Source organism: Dendrobates tinctorius, unplaced genomic scaffold (genome assembly GCF_039654945.1).
Source record: "Dendrobates tinctorius isolate UK_male_01 unplaced genomic scaffold, ASM3965494v1 ptg000290l, whole genome shotgun sequence".
NCBI lineage: Eukaryota > Metazoa > Chordata > Amphibia > Anura > Dendrobatidae > Dendrobates > Dendrobates tinctorius.
Genome location: NW_027361957.1, coordinates 5,439,727 through 5,461,198, shown reverse-complemented (window position 1 = coordinate 5,461,198; position 21,472 = coordinate 5,439,727). Strand labels below are relative to the sequence as shown.

Genomic DNA, 21,472 nt, shown 5'->3' with positions numbered 1-21,472 from the left:
CCACCCGCGGCTATTAACTAGTTAAATGCCGCTGTCAATCCCTGACAGCAGCATTTAACAAGCGCTACCGGCCATTGTGCCGGAAATGTGCTCACCGGTGACCCCTGTCACGTGATCGGGGTTCATCGGCATGACAACCAGAGGTCTCCTTGAGACCCCTATGGTTGTTGATGCTGGATTGCTGTGAGCACCACCCTGTGGTCGACGCTCATAGCAATGCAGTAAATCTGCTACATAGAGGCGATCTGAACATCGCCTATATGTAGCAGAGGCGACCGAGTTGTGGCAGCTTCTAGCCTCCCATGGAGACTATTGAAGCATGCCAAAAGTTAAAAAAAATTAAAAAATCATAAAAGTTCAAATCACCCCCCATTTGCCCCATTCAAAATAAAACAATAAAAAAATCAAACATAGACATATTTGGTATCGCCGTGTTCAGAATCGCCCGATCTGTCATTAACAATGTGTATTAACCTGCATGTAATGACATTCAATTGGTCAAAATCCGCTCTACAGAAATTGACATGCTGCTGCTCGTAAACCCGCACTGCCGGTGAGTTTATGCAGCGGTAAATAGAAGTACAGTGGGCATGGGATTTCTATAAATCCCATCCACTGTGCTTCAAATACAGAACTCAGCATTTTGGACACAGAGCAAATGTGCTGCATCCAAAACGCTGCTATTCCTGATCGTGGGCACTTAGCGTTACAAACATATTTACTGGAGCTCTCACAGCTCTGCTGTACTGCAACAATATTGGAACACTCTGTGTTATTTAAATACACTTTTCCTTTTTATTCCTTTTTATTTACTTAGTTACAGCAGGGGTTTTGCTCATTTTTTCTCTTGTTTAATATTGGAACACTGTCTGCCTGTGAGATGGCAGCTGAAAGTAATATGCAGATGTCAGGTATAATCACACACAGCTCTGCAGTGAGATATCACACTGGTAACTCCTCTTTCTGGAGGCAGATTCCCAGGGAGATCAGTGTTCGTCACATAACTTGGAACAGCTCGCTTACATTAAAAATAAAACGTATTTCTCTGTAATAAGAAATCTAATCGCAGATATCAAGGTATCATTTTATTCTGCTTCCTATGACCTACTTGACCATATAGATGGTTTAGGAGAGTTGAACCTACTGACAGATTTCCTTTAAAGATTATGTTTTTTGTGCAGCAATATTTTCTGCAGAGAATCCACTGCATTTAAGAGTTCAAGCAAAGTGGATGTGATTTCAGAAAAACTCATGCGCACTATGCTTTGAAATGCTGTTGAATTTAGTTTTTTTTAAAACATTTTTTTCACTGAAGGCATATACATAGACTGTAGAATAGTCATGTAGAAAACACAGTTGCATTAAAGAAAAAAAATCTTCAAATTTGCATTAAAAAGGTATAAGAAAACATAGGAAGCGCATAGAAAACACAGCAAAAATGCAATAATCAGAGCAGATATCTATTCCATATTTTGTTGCTGGCATCGGCAGAAAAGAACAGTAGAAAAAAGAAGTCTTTTTGTTCTAATCCTGGTCTATATTCTGCAGAAATTGTAGTTTTATCAGATATGCTAATTAGGGTGCTTGGTGCGCCATTGTTGAGGCCAAGAGTTTTGGTGCCCTTATTCACCTGCTAGTTTGGCATGTCCCCACCTTCCTCACTGGTGATGGACAGCTGTGGGTTGCATGCCGTCACCAGGGAGGGAGGCAGGACCTGCATATTTGCTTAAACGCATGTTTCTGCTGAACAAAAACCACAACTAAGACCCTAAAGTTTTATTTTTATACGTGCTATATCGCGTACAAGGCTGTGTGCTTAGTTGTACTGTGATTATCGGCTGACAGGCTGCCTTTAAAGGGATTTTCTTGGCTAAACCTAGATTTCTGATGCACCTCTATCGCACTGCAGATGGCCAAATACTGACAGTGCTATGTGCAAACTGGTCAAGAAGTTGTCATATGACTGAAAATACACGATTTGCATACTTGCGGGCATGTGCCAGCTAGCTTCTCATATTCATTACTCAATAGAACATTGAGAGAAGTTGGAAAAGTTGCTAGTTGGCACATAAGTGTGAGCATGTGAGTCACATACTTTTAGTCTGGTGTTGACCACCCGAAAAGGCAACAGAACTGAATCCTGGCATTGCGCAGATTGCTCATTAACAGGATTCGTCTATATGCAGTGTGATAGTGGCACAGATTACCCCTTTGAGAGCCATTGTTTTTTAAATGAATTTTGGCTGGACACATCCAAGACATGAGGGATCAGTCCTGTTGGATTTGCATCGGCAGCAAGGTCAGCAGGAATAACTATATGGGGCGTACGGCCACCTCCAGATATGTAATGAACAACTATCTAATAGGAATAGAGACTAATTTCATACCAGCCATCTTCTTGTGTAGGGCCTGAAGAAACCATACAACCCTATACTTGGAGAAACCTTTCGCTGCTTATGGATACATCCAAAAACCAGTAGCAAGACGTTTTACATCGCTGAGCAGGTATGTGTATTGCTAGTTTGATCAGAAGCGGATTGTAGGTATTATATATGGTATATTTAGACAAAAGTTTGCTACTACATTTCACACATTTATGGCACATCCATGAGATATGCCATAAAGGTATTGTAAATGTGGTCCTATGATGGGACTCACATTTATCTTGAGAACAGAGCAGACATGGGCTGCTGTCAGTGGAGCGGTGATTGGAATACAGATAGATGAGAATTCTGACCACCTCTCCACACACTGCGGTGCTCAACAGGGCCCCATTCTTGGGATAGATCAAGGTCTCATTAGTGGGCATCAGATCCACCATACATTTTATAGTATAACCTGTGAATATGCCTTCAATGTACAGATTGGAAATGTACATTTAATATCTTTCATGTGAAAATTATTACCATGGAGATCTCAATGTGGTTGATGGGCAAGATGATTGCACAAGATATAGAACAATCCCGCATAAAGTCTACATTTATTATAATGGGAGTCTTCCTGACATTACATTGTATACCGTATGATTGACTAAGCTGTGTAACGGGTGTAATGCTGTTTGTTTCCTAACGACAGGTTTCCCATCACCCGCCTGTATCTGCCTTTTATGTCAGCAATCGAAAAGATGGATTTTGTCTTAGTGGGAGTATATTGGCCAAATCCAAATTTTATGGTAGGTTGGAGTATTTGTGTCTACATGTACCGTAAAGATAAAATTACAGGGTAGTGTTATTCATTCCCCATGCAGTTTAAACAAATTTTCAGAGTCTGGACTGTGCACATAATGTAGATAGCAGTTTTCCTATGACTTATGCATGGAATATCTATAACTGATGCGGCACTTATTTGTCAGAAGCTGAACGTTCTGTAGCAGTGTAAGTGTAATTTCAATTGGCTTTCTTTCCTGAAGGTAATTCATTATCCGCTCTCCTGGAAGGCGAAGGAAGACTGACCTTCCTTAACAGAGGAGAAGACTATACCATGACCATGCCATATGCCCATTGTAAAGGTACCACTGTCGCAAGTCAGCATTGTAATTGTTTTGAGTGGTGGATATCCAACTTATGTTACTTGTATCTACATAGGCATCCTCTATGGCACAATGACGCTTGAGCTTGGAGGAAATGTCACCATCACATGTGAGAAAACTGGTTACAGTGCCATTCTAGAGTTTAAACTTAAGGTATGTGTGCGCTTTATTCTTATCACGGAGTGGCCACTTTATTAGGTATACTTAACTTTCAGACTACAGCAACAATATATGCTGAAGCACAGCTAATACTGGTAGCAATCTACTGATCCTCAATATTACTGTCTGATCATTATCACTGTGACATGAAGAGGAGCAAAATCTCTAATCACTGATCAAGAAGACTACACCAGCATGTCCATCCTCGGTTCAGACCCATAGATGGAAAGCATCATCATCATGGTCTTGTAAAGCACATCTGTTATTGTGCTGTGGCTGCTAAAAGTAAAGTGAAACAGATGTTAGGAGCTGAAGAACTCAAGCACTTACCATGGTATTGTGAAATCATCTTCCTGCTGGATGCTTGTCCCTACTGTTATATGCTGACCTAGGATTGGACCATATTACATATAAAGTACCCTAAGGCCTGGACCACCAGTATGTCTCTCGATTAAAAGGTCTTGTAAAATATGATCCCTAATGTAAAGGATTAAAACCATACTCTTCTACCTGAAGGAAAGGATAAATTAGCAAGAACGCCAGACTATGGAAAATGACCACTAAGTGTGCAGATATCCCTATGTGATTGACAGTAAATTGAACCTGGCATCTGATACATGCGACCCAATTCACGGACAGAATGCATCAGGCACTGTCTGTGTGAACTCAACCAGGTATGTTTTTACTTTAAAAGCAGCCATGGACCGAGACGCGCTTGTGACTAGTCAGACAGGTGGGTCCTTAGTGAGTGGCTTCCCCTGCCCTGAATTGGCAGTTCTTTTGCCTATGTGCACTTATAGGGAGAGGCCTGTCACTCCATGGCAGCATGCAAAACAGAAGCCGCGGAGACACCATCACGTGTTTCTCAACGCAAGCAATGACCAGCCAGGTCTTTGTCCGGGAAGGAACAACCACGGGAAGGGCAGTCTCCAATGAAGGAAACCACCTATGCCAAAACATGGTATCCATCCACATACAGCTGTTTCGGGGTATTGCCCCTCATCAGTGTGGAGTAGGAAACTGGCTGGTAGGAGCAATGCCTAGTAAAAAGACTATGAAGAGGAGGATGAATGAACTCATGGAGATCAACATCCGACACTGCGGAGACACCATCACGTGTTTCTCAACGCAGTGATTCTAGAGCACTGCCCCCATCCCTTATGGGAAATATGCAAAACATGCAAAACAGAAGCCGCGGAGACACCATCACGTGTTTCTCAACGCAAGCAATGACCAGCCAGGTCTTTGTCCGGGAAGGAACAACCACGGGAAGGGCAGTCTCCAATGAAGGAAACCACCTATGCCAAAACATGGTATCCATCCACATACAGCTGTTTCGGGGTATTGCCCCTCATCAGTGTGGAGTAGGAAACTGGCTGCTCTAGAATCACTGCGTTGAGAAACACGTGATGGTGTCTCCGCAGTGTCGGATGTTGATCTCCATGAGTTCATTCATCCTCCTCTTCATAGTCTTTTTACTAGGCATTGCTCCTACCAGCCAGTTTCCTACTCCACACTGATGAGGGGCAATACCCCGAAACAGCTGTATGTGGATGGATACCATGTTTTGGCATAGGTGGTTTCCTTCATTGGAGACTGCCCTTCCCGTGGTTGTTCCTTCCCGGACAAAGACCTGGCTGGTCATTGCTTGCGTTGAGAAACACGTGATGGTGTCTCCGCGGCTTCTGTTTTGCATGTTTTGCATATTTCCCATAAGGGATGGGGGCAGTGCTCTAGAATCACTGCGTTGAGAAACACGTGATGGTGTCTCCGCAGTGTCGGATGTTGATCTCCATGAGTTCATTCATCCTCCTCTTCATAGTCTTTTTACTAGGCATTGCTCCTACCAGCCAGTTTCCTACTCCACACTGATGAGGGGCAATACCCCGAAACAGCTGTATGTGGATGGATACCATGTTTTGGCATAGGTGGTTTCCTTCATTGGAGACTGCCCTTCCCGTGGTTGTTCCTTCCCGGACAAAGACCTGGCTGGTCATTGCTTGCGTTGAGAAACACGTGATGGTGTCTCCGCGGCTTCTGTTTTGCATGTTTTGCATATTTCCCATAAGGGATGGGGGCAGTGCTCTAGAATCACTGCGTTGAGAAACACGTGATGGTGTCTCCGCAGTGTCGGATGTTGATCTCCATGAGTTCATTCATCCTCCTCTTCTTAGTCTTTTTACTAGGCATTGCTCCTACCAGCCAGTTTCCTACTCCACACTGATGAGGGGCAATACCCCGAAACAGCTGTATGTGGATGGATACCATGTTTTGGCATAGGTGGTTTCCTTCATTGGAGACTGCCCTTCCCGTGGTTGTTCCTTCCCGGACAAAGACCTGGCTGGTCATTGCTTGCGTTGAGAAACACGTGATGGTGTCTCCGCGGCTTCTGTTTTGCATGTTTTGCATATTTCCCATAAGGGATGGGGGCAGTGCTCTAGAATCACTGCGTTGAGAAACACGTGATGGTGTCTCCGCAGTGTCGGATGTTGATCTCCATGAGTTCATTCATCCTCCTCTTCATACTCCATGGCAGCAGGCAGCAAGAATCCACCTAGGACTCGCCTTTCTGACTAGTCTACAGTGACTTTTAACGTATGTTTTTCTCTGAAACTCCACAGCCTTTCAGAGTCAGACATAACTGGCTAAGATCGTACAGCCAGTGCCGGATACATGCTGCCGTGGACTGGGCAGCCTTATTCAGGTGTCAGATTCACTTTAATGACCTGTTCATTCGCATGCATAGTGGTACATGCACAGTGGTCAAAGGGACTGCATACTGTATCTGAGATATACCCAATAAATTGGCCACTGGTGTACACTTGCTGTGGAAATCTCACTGTTCTGTTACTTTTAATTCTTAAATTTATGTTAAGTCCATCTGCTTTATTCCTGCGGCTGATAAAAAACAATAAAACCATGAAGGACTACAAGGTAGGTCTCCGTTTGTTGACCAGGTATACCTTTCTTGCTGGCAAAATTTTCAAGGAAACCTGCAGAGCTTATAAAGAATTCAGTGGGTGACGTGTGGCAGTAATGCTTAGGTTATCTGCTCTCTCTGCAAAACGTCATACTATTGCTCATTTGGCATTGAATTGATGGGGGCTACCATCAATTATTTTTTTCTCTATGCTTTACATGCATGTTATATATTTGCTTGTTGTACTTTTACTATATGTTATATACTCTAGACCCATGTGATATACTGTACATTCTGTACCTGTAGAGATATTTTTAACTACTCTTGTCAGGTGTGTTGTCAGTAACCATATTGTTTTCTAATGTACATGAGTTTAGAATACTGCTCTTATACTTTTCGTTTTCCACTGACGTGAACCCCGGGTCGCTGCATAGTGAAGTGGTTGTTACCCAGTGTTAGCTATGTAGTGCTCTCATGAGCCAACTGAGTAATACTAAACATTGTCACTCATGCGACCTCTGGTAAGGTTATGTGATATACGATGTGTGCCAATCCTCATGTAAAACAAATAGCCCAAACTCTATATTCTATGCCACTTTACCTTCTTGCTATTGAATATGGGCATTCATGTGACTAAAGCCATGTTAAGTCCTATCCAGTTAGCTGTGGATGCATTATACAGGACTGATTTCAGGTCTAATCCTACATTTATAGACCGAAAAATTGGTGGGAAATGAAATGCAGGACCCAATCAATTGTCTGTTATCAGTGGCCTCTGGATGGGAGCGCTGAGATTTGACTACTAACTTCCATCATCCCCTGCTGTGCCTTTTATTAGCCGTCCTCCTGAAACGTCTTTGTTGTGGCATGTTGCACGGGTGGCACTGATGCACATGCGATGTTGCACCAGGCTGGCAAATCAAAAGTACAGCCGCAGATGATGGGAGGTATGAGGTGATTCTCAAAGCTTTGGTTCACCGATCACAGATTACTGACGTGACCCATGGATTAGGTTCTATGAATCTATTCACACCAGCTCTTATAAAATGGGACAGATAAGTGTACAATATTTTAAATGCAGACATCTATAGGATGCGTATGACAAGTTTGGATGGCAATGCTGAGATTGGTGTGCTTGGCGCTGCTTTAACAGTGCCTGTTAAATAAGGATATTCTGGTGCAGCGGAAGGAGAAACTCCTATATCATACACTAGATGGTGGCCCGATTCTAACGCATCGGGTATTCTAGAATATGTATGTAGTTTATTTATGAAGATTTATCAGCGACGCGCGCGTGACCAATCAGACGTGGGATTCGCGGCCGGACTGCGCCGGTCGCTGATTGCTCGCGGCCGGGCGTGCGACCAATCAGCGGCGCGCGATTTCCGTTACAGACAGAATTAGACGATTATATCATACATTGGTCACTGGAGTGTCAATCTTTTCTGCAGGCCTCTCACTCTCTTAGTTTACCAATGCAATGAGTTTCTTTGGCTAACTGGTCTTAAAGCCTTAATGACCAGAGCTATTTTTGCTTTTGCATTTTTATTTTTGCTCCCCTTCTTCCCAGAACCATAACTTTTAATTTTTTGGTCAAAATGGCCATGTGAGGGGGCTTATTTTTTGTGGGACGAGTTGTACTTTTGAACGACACCATTGGTTTTACCATGTTGTGTACTCAAAAACGAAACTCGAAAATGTTTATTAAAAAAAATAATAATAAAATGCGCCTTTTTCCGATAACCATAGCGTCTTCATTTTCCGTGATCTCGGGTTGGGTGAGGGCTTATTTTTTTTGCATGCAGAGCTGACACTTTTATTGATACCATTCTTTTGCAATATACAAAGAATGGTTGCACTCTATCATGCTAAAGCATGTCAATGTGGAATATATGAAATTTGAATAGCAATACGGCTTTGGACTATTAGGAAAAAATATGAGACGCTTAGCATAAAATTTGGCCAAATATTATCTGCCCACCAGCCATCGTCAAGGCGGTCTTAAATGTGATGGGTCCCTGACCTGTGTGAATACCTCTCTAAGGCTGATGTCTGAATTCCTGGGTGAATCTGTTGCAGATACGATCTTTTGATCGCCAGTTATTGCACTTTGTTGCTTTTGTTATGTTGTGGCGACCGAAAAACGTAATTCTGGTATTTTGACTGGTTTTCTCATTATGCCGTTTAGCGATCAGGTTAATTCTTTTTTAATATTGTTAGATCGGGCGATTCTGAACACAGTGATACACCAAAAAGTGTATGTTTGCCATGACCCAATGGCCTCTGCTACATGCAGGCGATGATCAGATCACCTGTATGTAGCAGAATTGCTGACTTGCTATGAGTGCTGACCACCAGGCGGTACTCATTGCAATCCAGCATTGACAACCATAGAGGCCTGTAGGAGACCTCTGGTTGTCATGCCAACCCACCTGTGACTCGCGATCATGTGACGTGGGTCACCGGTGGGCAGAATTCCAGAATTGCATGTTAAATGCCACTGTAAGAGTTTGACAGTGGCATTTAATGGGTTAATAGCTGACATGTCCTGGGAAACGTGGGCTTAGCGCCGAAGCCCACGTCAAATGGAGCGAGTCTGATATCGGGGTACTATTACTCCTGATGTTTTAAAGGGGTTAAAGGGAACCTATCAGCAGTATTGTGCACAGTAACCTACAGTGTCAGGTCGGGATTGTGATACTGAATAAAATGATACCTGTGTTGATGAAATCCATCTTGTGGTTGCTGTTTAATCTTTATTTTCAGTTTTGATTTAGATATGCTCATGCTCCGGGGTGGCCTGTACGGGGGTCTTCATTGGTGCTCTGATTAGGTATTTATCTGTATGGCCTCTGACAGGTCACTGATCCCTCACTGACCTGCCCCCTATTTCACATACTGAATATTATATGTATTGAAAAAAAAATCACATACAACAGGCAGGCGCCTGCAGCATGATCGCATCTATAATATGCATTAAATTGTTTTATTTAGTCATATACATTTATTCTGAAAAAAAATAAAGTCTTTCTCAAAATGGTGCCGGCCATGCCTGCGCTGTAACATCTATTGGTGATTCGGCGCCATTTTGAGAAAGATTTTTTTTTTCAAATACATTATGGAAAATAGGGTGCAGGTCAGTGAGGGATCAGTGACCTGTCAGAAGCCATACAGATGAATACCTAAGCTGACCACCACATGAAGACCCCTCACAGGCCGCCCCCAAAGTACGGGAATCTCATTAGTTGAAAACTGAAAAGATTACACAACCACAAGACGGATTTTATCAACCAAGGTATCATTATAATCAGTATAACGGCGCTGACCTGACACTGTCAGTAGGTTACTGTGCACTATCCTGCTGACAGGTTGCCTTTAATATGGCGCCAATCACAAGGCTTGAGTTCTTGGAAAAGAACTGTGAGAAAATTGGAGAGACATCCTTTTCACTGGAATAGTGGACAAGTCCCTGCAATCAGTAGTTCTGCAGCCACCGTCTTATCAGTTCATTGGCATGTAATAGATACTGTTGCTGTCTTATGAGAGTGACACTTTATTCTCATGTATATTGAAAAACTGCAAGGTTACCTATTTTATCACTAGATTAATAAAAAAAAATGTACTTTTATTGCCGCATGCAAAACCAAAGTAGTAGATCCATATTGCCATTGCTCAGCAGAGAGAGGAGGGAGAGTGTCATATATTTCTACTGAACAAATATGGACCATGAAAGGATGAACATCAGATGTGGTACCTAGCATAATTGCTCATGTATAGTAGCCACAACATCATCACTAGATCTCACATGACCTTTGCTTAAAGACATCCTCAGCAATTGTCAGGATGAATATGATGCAGCCTTAGCATCATATACAAAGTACCTGTGTGTGACATGCTAGAAAATGGGTAGTTCTGTTGGTGCATGGCACAATGAACTGAAAATGGACTCACAAGCAAGCGGGAAGCAGATCAGAGGTTCTAGATTACTTTAACTAGTGCTTATTCTTTGTTCAGTGTGTAATTGCCATGTAGTTGACCGGTGTTTCTTTACTTTGCAGCCATTTCTTGGAAATGATGATAGTGTTAATCAAATATCAGGGAAAATTAAACTGGGAAAGGAAGTCCTGGCCACTCTAGAAGGTCATTGGGTAAGTGGCAGAATAAGCAACAGTCATTAAAATCTGTATCGTTATGACACACTAGATGGTGGCCCGGTTCTAACGCATCGGGTATTCTAGAATATGTATGTAGTTTCTTTATGAAGTTTTAATAATAATGCAATAATGCACCCCCCAATCCTGATATGCATGGTCCTCTCACCCCCCAATCCTGATATGCATGGTACCCCCCTATCCTGGTATGCATGGTCCTCTCACCCCCCAATCCTGATATGCATGGTACCCCTCACCCCCCAATCCTGGTAAGCATAGTCCCCTTACCCTCCAATCCTGGAATGCATGGTCCTCTCACTCCCCAATCCTGGTATGCATGGTCCTCTCACCCCTCTTTCCTGGTATGCATGGTCCCCTCACCCCCCTTTCCTGGCATGCATGGTCCCATCACCCCCCTTTCCTGGCATGCATGGTCCCCTCATGCCCCAATCCTGATATGCATGATCCCCTCACCCCCTCAATCCTGATATGCATGGTCCTCTCACCCCCAGTCCTGATATGCATGGTCCCCTTTTCCCCCAATCCTGGTAAGCATGGTCCTCACCCCCCAATCCTGGTATGCATGGTCCCCTCACCCTCCTTTCCTGGTATGCATGGTCCCGTCACCCCCCTTTCCTGGTATGCATGGTCCCGTCACCCCCCCCCCTTTCCTGGTATGCATGGTCACCCTCACCCCCCTTTCCTGGTATGCATGGTCACCCTCACCCCCTATCCTGGTATGCATGGTCAACCTCACACCCCTATCCTGGTATGCATGGTCACCCCCACCCCCCTATCCTGGTATGCATGGTCACCTTCACCCCCCTTTGCTGGTATATATGGTCCCCCCTCCTTTGCTGGTATGCATGGTCCCCCTCCCCCCCCTTTGCTGGTATGCATGGTCCCCTCACCCCGCTTTTGCGGGTATGCATTGCCCCCTCCCCCCTTTCCTGGTATGCATGGTCACCCTCACCCCCTATCCTGGTATGCATGGTCACCCTCACCCCCCTATCCTGGTATGCAAGGTCACCCTCACCCCCTATTCTGGTATGCATGGTCGCCCTCACCCCCCTATCCTGGTATGCATGGTCAACCTCACTCCCCTATCCTGGTATGCATGGTCACCCTCACCCCCCTATCCTGGTATGCATGGTCACCCTCACCCCCCTATCCTGGTATGCATGGTCAACCTCACCCCCCTATCCTGGTATGCATGGTCACCCTCACCCCCCTTAGCTGGTATGTATGGTCCCCCCCTTTGCTGTTATGCATGGTCCCCCTCCCCCCCCTTTGCTGGTATGCATGGTCCCCTCACCTCCCTTTCCTGGTATGCATGCTCCTCTCACCTCCCTTTCCTGGTAAGCATGGTCCCCTCACCCCCCTTTCCTGGTATCCATGGTCCCGTCACCCCCCTTTCCTGGTATGCATGGTCCCGTCACACCCCTTTCCTGGTATGCATGGTCCCGTCACCCCCCTTTCCTGGTGTGCATGGTGACCCTCACCCCCCTTTCTTGGTATGCATGGTCACCCTCACCCCCCTATCCTGGTATGCATGGTCACCCTCACCCCCCTATCCTGGTATGCATGGTCCCCCCCTTTGCTGGTATGCATGGTCCCCCTCACCCCCCTATCCTGGTATGCATGGTCACCCTCACCCCCTATCCTGGTATGTATGGTCCCCCCCCTTTGCTGGTATGCATGGTCCCCCTCCCCCCCTTTGCTGGTATGCATGGTCCCTTCACCTCCCTTTTCTGGTATGCATGGTCCCCTCACCCCCCTTTTCTGGTATGTATGGTTCCCCCCCCCCTTTGCTGGTAAGCATGGTCCCCTCACCCCCCTTTGCTGGTATGCATGGTCCCTCACCCCGCCTTTGCGGGTATGCATTGCCCCCCTTTGCTGGTATGCATGGTCCCCCTCACCCCCCTTTACTGGTATGCATGGTCACCCTCACCCCCTATCCTGGTATGCATGGTCACCCTCACCCCCTATCCTGGTATGCATGGTCACCCTCACCCCCCTATCCTGGTATGCAAGGTCACCCTCACCCCCTATTCTGGTATGCATGGTCGCCCTCACCCCCCTATCCTGGTATGCATGGTCAACCTCACTCCCCTATCCTGGTATGCATGGTCACCCTCACCCCCCTATCCTGGTATGCATGGTCACCCTCACCCCCCTATCCTGGTATGCATGGTCACCCTCACCCCCCTATCCTGGTATGCATGGTCACCCTCACCCCCCTTAGCTGGTATGTATGGTCCCCCCCTTTGCTGTTATGCATGGTCCCCCTCCCCCCCCTTTGCTGGTATGCATGGTCCCTCACCTCCCTTTCCTGGTATGCATGCTCCTCTCACCTCCCTTTCCTGGTAAGCATGGTCCCCTCACCCCCCTTTCCTGGTATCCATGGTCCCGTCACCCCCCTTTCCTGGTATGCATGGTCCCGTCACACCCCTTTCCTGGTATGCATGGTCCCGTCACCCCCCTTTCCTGGTGTGCATGGTGACCCTCACCCCCCTTTCTTGGTATGCATGGTCACCCTCACCCCCCTATCCTGGTATGCATGGTCACCCTCACCCCCCTATCCTGGTATGCATGGTCCCCCCCTTTGCTGGTATGCATGGTCCCCCTCACCCCCCTATCCTGGTATGCATGGTCACCCTCACCCCCCTATCCTGGTATGTATGGTCCCCCCCCTTTGCTGGTATGCATGGTCCCCCTCCCCCCCTTTGCTGGTATGCATGGTCCCTTCACCTCCCTTTTCTGGTATGCATGGTCCCCTCACCCCCCTTTTCTGGTATGTATGGTTCCCCCCCCTTTGCTGGTAAGCATGGTCCCCTCACCCCCCTTTGCTGGTATGCATGGTCCCTCACCCCGCCTTTGCGGGTATGCATTGCCCCCCTCCCCCCTTTGCTGGTATGCATGGTCCCCCTCACCCCCCTTTACTGGTATGCATGGTCACCCTCACCCCCTATCCTGGTATGCATGGTCACCCTCACCCCCCTATCCTGGTATGCAAGGTCACCCTCACCCCCTATTCTGGTATGCATGGTCGCCCTCACCCCCCTATCCTGGTGTGCATGGTCAACCTCACTCCCCTATCCTGGTATGCATGGTCAACCTCTCTCCCCTATCCTGGTATGCATGGTCACCCCCACCCCCCTATCCTGGTATGCATGGTCCCCTCACCCCCCTTTGCTGGTATGTATGGTTCCCCCCCTTTACTGGTAAGCATGGTCCCCTCACCCCCCTTTGCTGGTATGCATGGTCCCGTCACCCCCATTTCCTGTTATGCATGGTCCCGTCACCCCCCCCATCCTGGTATGCATGGTCACCCTCACCCCCCTTAGCTGGTATGTATGGTCCCCCCCCTTTGCTGTTATGCATGGTCCCCCTCCCCCCCCTTTGCTGGTATGCATGGTCCCCTCACCTCCCTTTCCTGGTATGCATGCTCCTCTCACCTCCCTTTCCTGGTAAGCATGGTCCCCTCACCCCCCTTTCCTGGTATCCATGGTCCCGTCACCCCCCTTTCCTGGTATGCATGGTCCCGTCACACCCCTTTCCTGGTATGCATGGTCCCGTCACCCCCCTTTCCTGGTGTGCATGGTGACCCTCACCCCCCTTTCTTGGTATGCATGGTCACCCTCACCCCCTTATCCTGGTATGCATGGTCACCCTCACCCCCCTATCCTGGTATGCATGGTCACCCTCACCCCCCTATCCTGGTATGTATGGTCCCCCCTTTGCTGGTATGCATGGTCCCCCTCCCCCCCTTTGCTGGTATGAATGGTCCCTTCACCTCCCTTTTCTGGTAAGCATGGTCCCCTCACCCCCCTTTGCTGGTATGCATGGTCCCCTCACCCCGCCTTTGCGGGTATGCATTGCCCCCATCCCCCCTTTGCTGGTATGCATGGTCCCCCTCACCCCCCTTTCCTGGTATGCATGGTCACCCTCACCCCCTATCCTGGTATGCATGGTCACCCTCACCCCCCTATCCTGGTATGCAAGGTCACCCTCACTCCCTATTCTGGTATGCATGGTCGCCCTCACCCCCCTATCCTGGTATGCATGGTCAACCTCACTCCCCTATCCTGGTATGCATGGTCAACCTCACTCCCCTATCCTGGTATGCATGGTCACCCCCACCCCCCTATCCTGGTATGCATGGTCACCTCACCCCCCTTTGCTGGTATGTATGGTTCCCCCCCTTTGCGGGTATGCATGGTCCCCTCACCCCGCCTTTGCGGGTATGCATTGCCCCCTTCCCCCCTTTGCTGGTATGCATGGTCCCCCTCACCCCCCTTTCTTGGTATGCATGGTCACCCTCACCCCCTATCCTGGTATGCATGGTCACCCTCACCCCCCTATCCTGGTATGCAAGGTCACCCTCACTCCCTATTCTGGTATGCATGGTCGCCCTCACCCCCCTATCCTGGTATGCATGGTCAACCTCACTCCCCTATCCTGGTATGCATGGTCAACCTCACTCCCCTATCCTGGTATGCATGGTCAACCTCACTCCCCTATCCTGGTATGCATGGTCAACCTCACTCCCCTATCCTGGTATGCATGGTCACCCCCACCCCCCTATCCTGGTATGCATGGTCCCCTCACCCCCCTTTGCTGGTATGTATGGTTCCCCCCCTTTGCGGGTATGCATGGTCCCCTCACCCCGCCTTTGCGGGTATGCATTGCCCCCTTCCCCCCTTTGCTGGTATGCATGGTCCCCCTCACCCCCCTTTCTTGGTATGCATGGTCACCCTCACCCCCTATCCTGGTATGCATGGTCACCCTCACCCCCCTATCCTGGTATGCAAGGTCACCCTCACTCCCTATTCTGGTATGCATGGTCGCCCTCACCCCCCTATCCTGGTATGCATGGTCAACCTCACTCCCCTATCCTGGTATGCATGGTCAACCTCACTCCCCTATCCTGGTATGCATGGTCAACCTCACTCCCCTATCCTGGTATGCATGGTCACCCCCACCCCCCTATCCTGGTATGCATGGTCCCCTCACCCCCCTTTGCTGGTATGTATGGTTCCCCCCTTTGCTGGTAAGCATGGTCCCCTCACACCCCTTTGCTGGTATGCATGGTCCCCTCACCCCCATTTCCTGGTATGCATGGTCCCGTCACCCCCCCCCCTTTCCTGGTATGCATGGTCACCCTCACCCCCCTTTCCTGGTATGCATGGTCACCCTCACCCCCTATACTTAATGTATTGTACTCCAGAATATGTACAGGACTGTGCCTGTGTAATGAGCGACGCAGTAGTGATGCCTTTAACGGCTGTAATGTGCCTGTACAATAAGCGATGCGACCGTGTTGCCGCGACGACTAAGCAACTGTCGCTGATTGGTCGCGGCAGTTAGGCCGCGACCAATCAGCGAGGCGGGATTTCCGTAGACAGACAGACAGAATTAGAAAATGATATAGTACATTACATCAATACTGTTTTCATTCCTTTTTGTGAATATAGACTTTGCAAAGGCATTTGATACTGTACCACAAAATAGCCATATACTGAAGCTCCAGAAGCAGGGACTAGGGGACACTGTATACATATTGGTAAGGAATTGGCTAAATGACAGGAAACCGAGTTGTCACAAATGGTACGTTCTCTAAATGGGATATAGTCAGCAGTGGGGTACCGCAGGGATCTGTGCTAGGACCGATTCTTTTTAACTTCTTTATTAATGACCTTTAAGATGGGATTGAGAATAAAGTGTCAGTCTTTGCTGACAACACATAGTTACATAGGTTGATAAAAGACGTAGGTCCATCAAGTACATCCTTTCTTCACCAATTGTTCATTTGTTGTCACTAAGGGTGGTTTCACATTAGCGTTTCAGGGCGCAGCGACGGCCTGCACACGGCCGCCGCTAAGCCCCGCCCCCTGCCGCGCCTCCTCCGGTAGCGCCGCCTACGGGCACATGTCGCTGCATCCGTCCTGCTTCCCCTATCTTTATCACTGGGGACGCAGGCCGTGCGCAGTATGCGTTTGGGGGCGCATGCGTCCTTTTGACGGTGCGCCGAGTGCAACCAAATTGCAACAGGTTTGGCAAGGATGGCTTGTTTCACCTGCATGGAGAGCTCCTTTGACCGCATGTTTCCTTCACAGCAAAACCTTCCAAATGCAAGCATCACACCTCAAATCAACTCCAGGCCTTTTACCTGCTTAATTGAGAATGAGATAACGAAGGGATTGCCCACACCTGTCCATGAAATAGCCTTGGTGTCAATTGTCCAATTACTTTTGGTCCCTTTAAAAACAGGGTGGCACATGTTAAGGAGCTGAAACTCCTAAACCCTTCATCCAATGTTAATGTGGATACCCTCAAATGAAAGCTGAAAGTCTGAACTTCAACTGCATCTGAATTGTTTTGTTTAAAATTCATTGTGGTAATATCTAGAACCAAAATTAGAAAAATGTTCTCTGTCCAAATATATATGGACCTAACTGTACTTTAATGTAGTGACAAAATGTAGAATTGGTTGAACTTGATGGACCTACGTCTATTTTCAACCTATCTAATAATGTAACATATGAACATTCCCACACAATTGCTTTGCATTTGCACCTAAAGAAGTTTTCTTAAAGCAGACAATGGTTTGGATGTGAAAACCATGGTGGTTATCTTTGGATCACAGGAGGTTTGGCTCCACAAACCCTCAACAACCAGTTTATTTTACCAGTGAAACATGCCTCCTGTACATATCTTTTGAGAAAACATGTTCCGCATCTGTAAGTGCTATTGTTTTTTAGCATTTTTTTATTCTAGCACGTAGAAGAGAGGTTCAAACTGCCATGTCATTCATATTCCCAAGGAGGCTGTCTTTATAGAACAGCTCTTATAAGAGTGCAGAATTAGTGTTCATAGCTATTGTGCAGCTATTTAATGCACTGTTAATGGATTTTTCCACAATCATTCTTCAGGATATGTCATCATTTTATTTTCGGTAGAGGTCTAAACTTTGGGATCCCAATTGTTTCTGTGAATGAAGGAACCACAACACTGATTTGTTCCTGTTATTCCTTTTTGGACCAACCCTTCATTATCATTATCATTGGAGATGCCAGAGATCAGGCCCCACTGATCGTAGAGTGGTACCATAGCTTCATTACTTGCTGTCATTGTACAGATGGGAACAAGAGTTTAAAGTGGAAATAAGAAAAACAGTGCTCCATTCTTAAAGCTAAGCACCCTCCTTGTCCACAGGCTTTTTCCTGCAGCTGAAACGCATTCACTTGGCCATAAAAATGTACATTTACTTTCCAGGACAGTGAAGTCTTTATTCATGACAAGAAGACCGATATGTCTGAGACCTTCTGGAACCCCACCCATGAGATTAAGCAGCGCAGATTGATCCGATGTACAGTGCAGCGTGATGAGCAGGGAGAGTTTGAATCTGAAAGGTAATTCCTCTTGGGAATATCATTTTGTCTGTGAAGGTAAAGCCCCCATAAATATTAGACTTTCATGCGCACCCACCAATATCGAGGGGTTTGCCAACTCTTGAATGTGCATGGGGATGCCATCCAACTGATTGTCAGCATATCTGATTTTGGACTATCGATCACATTGTTCTCTTGGAGATAAGTTGCCAGCAGAGATGTCGGTCAGCGGGTTTCACATAGGGAACACATGCATGCTTGTGTGTGTTGGAAAGCCTGTCGAAATGCCTGTCAGCTGAATGATTGACCGACAACCCCCTAATGTGTATGTGGCCTTAAGTTCTGTGCACTTAATGCCGGAAATCTGTAAGAAGTGAACTGGCTTTTGATTAATCAGTAATTTTGTAACTTTCACATATTGTAAAATTCTGCTTTTTTTTATGACTTTTTAACCGGTTTTATTTGTTCTGGGTTTTTTTTTTACCTTTATGGTTAGTTTTGGTGCAAGGTATATTTTGCCTTTATAATTCTCGATGCTAAACAATGCCCTTCTCCATATTTGCAGACTCTGGCAGCATGTTACAAGGGCAATCAACAGCAAAGATCAGACAGAAGCCACTCAGGAGAAGTTTGTTTTAGAGGAGGCTCAGAGGAAAGCCGCCAAAGAGATGAAGGCAAAGGGAGAGGAGTGGACCTGCAATCTCTTTGAACAGGATCCGATCTCTGGAGAATGGCATTACAAATATGCAGAGTAAGTTCAATTCTCTTCTGTACATTTTATATGTGATAAATGTATTTATAATGGTTAGCATTGGGTCTCTGACTGTGTTACCTGTAACACTAATATTGTCCTCACCTCATCAGTACTCGCTTGCTCTGCCTGCACACCAAGATCAGATATTTTTTTGCTTATTTAGCCAACAGATTTCAGACCATTGTTGTCCACTACTAGGACAACCCCTTCTAATACCCCACTCTTGGCACTGATAAAATAAAAAAATCTTGCCGTGCCGGCACAGCTTCCGCTAAGTCGGCACTCGCGTTCCCGGGGCGCTAATGTGGTTGTTATGACACTTGAGCCCGGCGCCCAGTCAGCGCTGGCGTCACTGGCCCTGACTTCGGACATATCTAGCTTCAAAAGGAAGTTGGCTGTGGCTGCTCTCTCACTTCCTCTTTCGATTTGCCCGAGAAAAAAGACCGTGACTCCAGTGCTGATTGAGCGCCGAGCTCACATGTCATAACAACCGCACAAGAGGCCCAGGAATGCGAGTGCCGACACCGCTGGTACAGCGCCGACACAAGAGATGAGTTTTATCTTTTTTTTATTTTATCGATGCCAAATATTTAGATCAAGATGGGGTTGTCCTAGTGGTGAACAACCCCTTTAATGAGCATAGATTGACATTATGTAAGTTGATCAGTGCTGGATCACTGGCCTGTTTTAAAAAGGCCTACAAAAAACAGTGACAGATCAATCACTTATACAAATGTCCTGTCTTTATATCATTATATTGTTGGCAGCACATCTCCAATTTACACAGTGGTTTTAATGCTGGCAAAAACTCATCTGATCACCCTATGAACAAGCATTTTGCTTTCTTGGGTGATTGCTGGCATGTTTACATGGTCCAATAATTGGGAATAATGTTTTTAATCGTCCACTGATTATCAGGTTGCCTAAATACACCTTAATGTGTTGTTTTATTATACTTTGTTAAATTGGAGGACTATGGATGTTTTTCGCTAAGTTTTTTTTTTTTTTTACAACTGCCTGCAATTGAAGTAAAACTGTCACAAAACCCACATGTATTAAGTACACCATTCAGTTATTAGGTGAGGCAACTCAGTTCCTCAGTAGACAGGGCATCCCCTTCTCCATGCTTCGTTTTTTCTAGTAGTCAGTGGCCGACCTACTACAGACACCTTCCTCCTCTCAACAGGCAGAAAGCTATATACATACAGCGTTCTTGCTAACTGCTGTATGGTCCTTTGTGCATTGGTCTCTAACACAGACTGACATGAGCTGTGTCCTCTACTGGCACATAATATTTGCTTTGGCAGGTAGAGAGTAACTCTATGCCCTCTACTGGCACATAATATTTGCTTTGGCAGGTAGAGAGTAACTCTATGCCCTCTACTGGCACATAATATTTGCTTTGGCAGGTAGAGAGTAACTCTGTCCTCTACTGGCACATAATATTTGCTTTGGCAGGTAGAGAGTAACTCTGTCCTCTACTGGCACATAATATTTGCTTTGGCAGGTAGAGAGTAACTCTGTCCTCTACTGGCACATAATATTTGCTTTGGCAGGTAGAGAGTAACTCTATGCCCTCTACTGGCACATAATATTTGCTTTGGCAGGTAGAGAGTAACTCTATGCCCTCTACTGGCACATAATATTTGCTTTGGCAGGTAGAGAGTAACTCTATGCCCTCTACTGGCACATAATATTTGCTTTGGCAGGTAGAGAGTAACACTCTGCCCTCTACTGGCACATAATATTTGCTTTGGCAGGTAGAGAGTAACTCTGTCCTCTACTGGCACATAATATTTGCTTTGGCAGGTAGAGAGTAACTCTATGCCCTCTACTGGCACATAATATTTGCTTTGGCAGGTAGAGAGTAACTCTATGCCCTCTACTGGCACATAATATTTGCTTTGGCAGGTAGAGAGTAACTCTATGCCCTCTACTGGCACATAATATTTGCTTTGGCAGGTAGAGAGTAACTCTATGCCCTCTACTGGCACATAACATTTGCTTTGGCAGGTAGAGAGTAACTCTGTCCTCTACTGGCACATAATATTTGTTTTGGCAGGTAGAGAGTAACTCTATGCCCTCTCCTGGCACATATTTGCTTTGGCAGGTAGATAGTAGCACTGTGCCCTCTACTGGTCATACTGTTTGCTTTGACAGGTAGGGGAGGCACTATAAGCTATTGCTAGATGTCATTCTAGTTGTATGTCGTATATTTGTGTTGTTATTAATAGTGGTACTAATAGTGGTACTGCTTTAATTTTGATTTTTGTATATTTTATAGCACCCGACCATGGGACCCCCTTAATGACCTGGTTCAGTTTGAAAAAGATGGTGCCGTCCAGACAAAAGTCAGGCATAGGACTCCAATGGTACGTTCGGGCAGTGTAATTAGTCTCAATAACCAAGGGGCAAAGCGGGACAAATGCAATTATCAGGTAGGTTTGGAGTCAAGATATTGGCTTTCCTCTATCCCTGCTCTGTCCTGTCAAGACCCAGGACGCATGTGTAAAATGGAAGCTTAAAAGTACTAACCCCTGGCTGTAAGGCTGAGAAATCTGATTG

At 46.4% G+C, this 21,472-nt stretch overlaps 1 protein-coding gene across 8 annotated transcripts in view; it reads left to right on the top strand.

Annotated features, from left to right (window-relative positions):
* OSBPL8 (oxysterol binding protein like 8) overlaps positions 1-21,472 on the top strand; it is a 423,538-nt gene that overhangs the window by 384,957 nt on the left and 17,109 nt on the right. For 6 of the 8 annotated variants that reach the window (XM_073560013.1, XM_073560011.1, XM_073560012.1 and 3 more), the window contains 8 exons: positions 2,407-2,505; positions 3,076-3,172; positions 3,410-3,508; positions 3,585-3,682; positions 10,667-10,756; positions 18,038-18,174; positions 18,719-18,904; positions 21,192-21,345. In XM_073560013.1, the coding sequence (XP_073416114.1) occupies positions 2,407-2,505; positions 3,076-3,172; positions 3,410-3,508; positions 3,585-3,682; positions 10,667-10,756; positions 18,038-18,174; positions 18,719-18,904; positions 21,192-21,345 (960 nt within the window). The remainder of the gene's footprint in view (positions 1-2,406; positions 2,506-3,075; positions 3,173-3,409; positions 3,509-3,584; positions 3,683-10,666; positions 10,757-18,037; positions 18,175-18,718; positions 18,905-21,191; positions 21,346-21,472) is intronic. The other 2 variants (XM_073560014.1, XM_073560019.1) reach the window with 1 other exon arrangement.